Source organism: Eimeria tenella, genomic scaffold (genome assembly GCF_000499545.2).
Source record: "Eimeria tenella Houghton genomic scaffold, Eth_scaff1823, whole genome shotgun sequence".
Lineage (NCBI taxonomy): Eukaryota > Apicomplexa > Conoidasida > Eucoccidiorida > Eimeriidae > Eimeria > Eimeria tenella.
Window position 1 is genome coordinate 2,020 of NW_013541657.1, and position 604 is coordinate 2,623.

General features: G+C 57.5%; 1 protein-coding gene across 1 annotated transcript in view; it reads right to left on the bottom strand.

The window, feature by feature from the left end:
• The window catches only part of ETH_00043205 (uncharacterized protein), a gene marked incomplete at both ends in the record, with an annotated part of 4,026 nt that overhangs the window by 1,875 nt on the left and 1,547 nt on the right, over positions 1 to 604 (bottom strand). The window contains 2 exons of the mRNA XM_013373935.1: positions 1 to 78; positions 265 to 542. Coding sequence (XP_013229389.1) covers positions 1 to 78; positions 265 to 542 — 356 coding nt within the window. The remainder of the gene's footprint in view (positions 79 to 264; positions 543 to 604) is intronic.

A 604-nucleotide genomic window follows, 5' to 3' on the forward strand; every position in this document is an offset into this window, starting at 1 on the left:
GCCCAAACCCTCGCCCAAACCCTCGCCGCGACCCGCCTCAGCGTTTAACCCGCAGCCGCTGACTAGCAGCGCTGCCGCCTGAACAAACCCTAAACCCTAAACCCTAAACCCTAAACCCTAAACCCTAAACCCCAGTCTTTAGGCACTAAGAGAAGACTTGCGAAGCAGTGAAGCCTGCACGGAAGTGAGCGGGTCAAAGGGCCGAATAGGGCATTCTACAGCCTAGGGTTTCGGGCCTAGGGTTTAGGGTTTAGGGTTTGTGACCTCTGCAGTCTCTGGGTGTAGTTCCCTTTTGATGATTTCAGCAGCAACAGCAAATGCAAAAGGCAATTTGTGTTTTTCGAAAAGTCCCATTAGGGTTTGAGTGTAGACTGCATGCGTTGTTTCCTGAATTAGGGTTTGGATTCTGTCTTTCGATTCTGCTGCTGCTGCTGCTGCTGCTGCTTCTGCTGCTTCTGCTGCTGCTTCTGTTGTCCCTGCTGCTGCTGCTGCTTCTGCTGCTGCTGCTTCCGCCGCCCCTGCTGCTGCCGCCGGCGCCGGCGCTGCAGCCGCCGCCGCCGCCGCCGCCTCCCCCAACTGCCGCTGCTGCTGCTGCTGCTGCTGC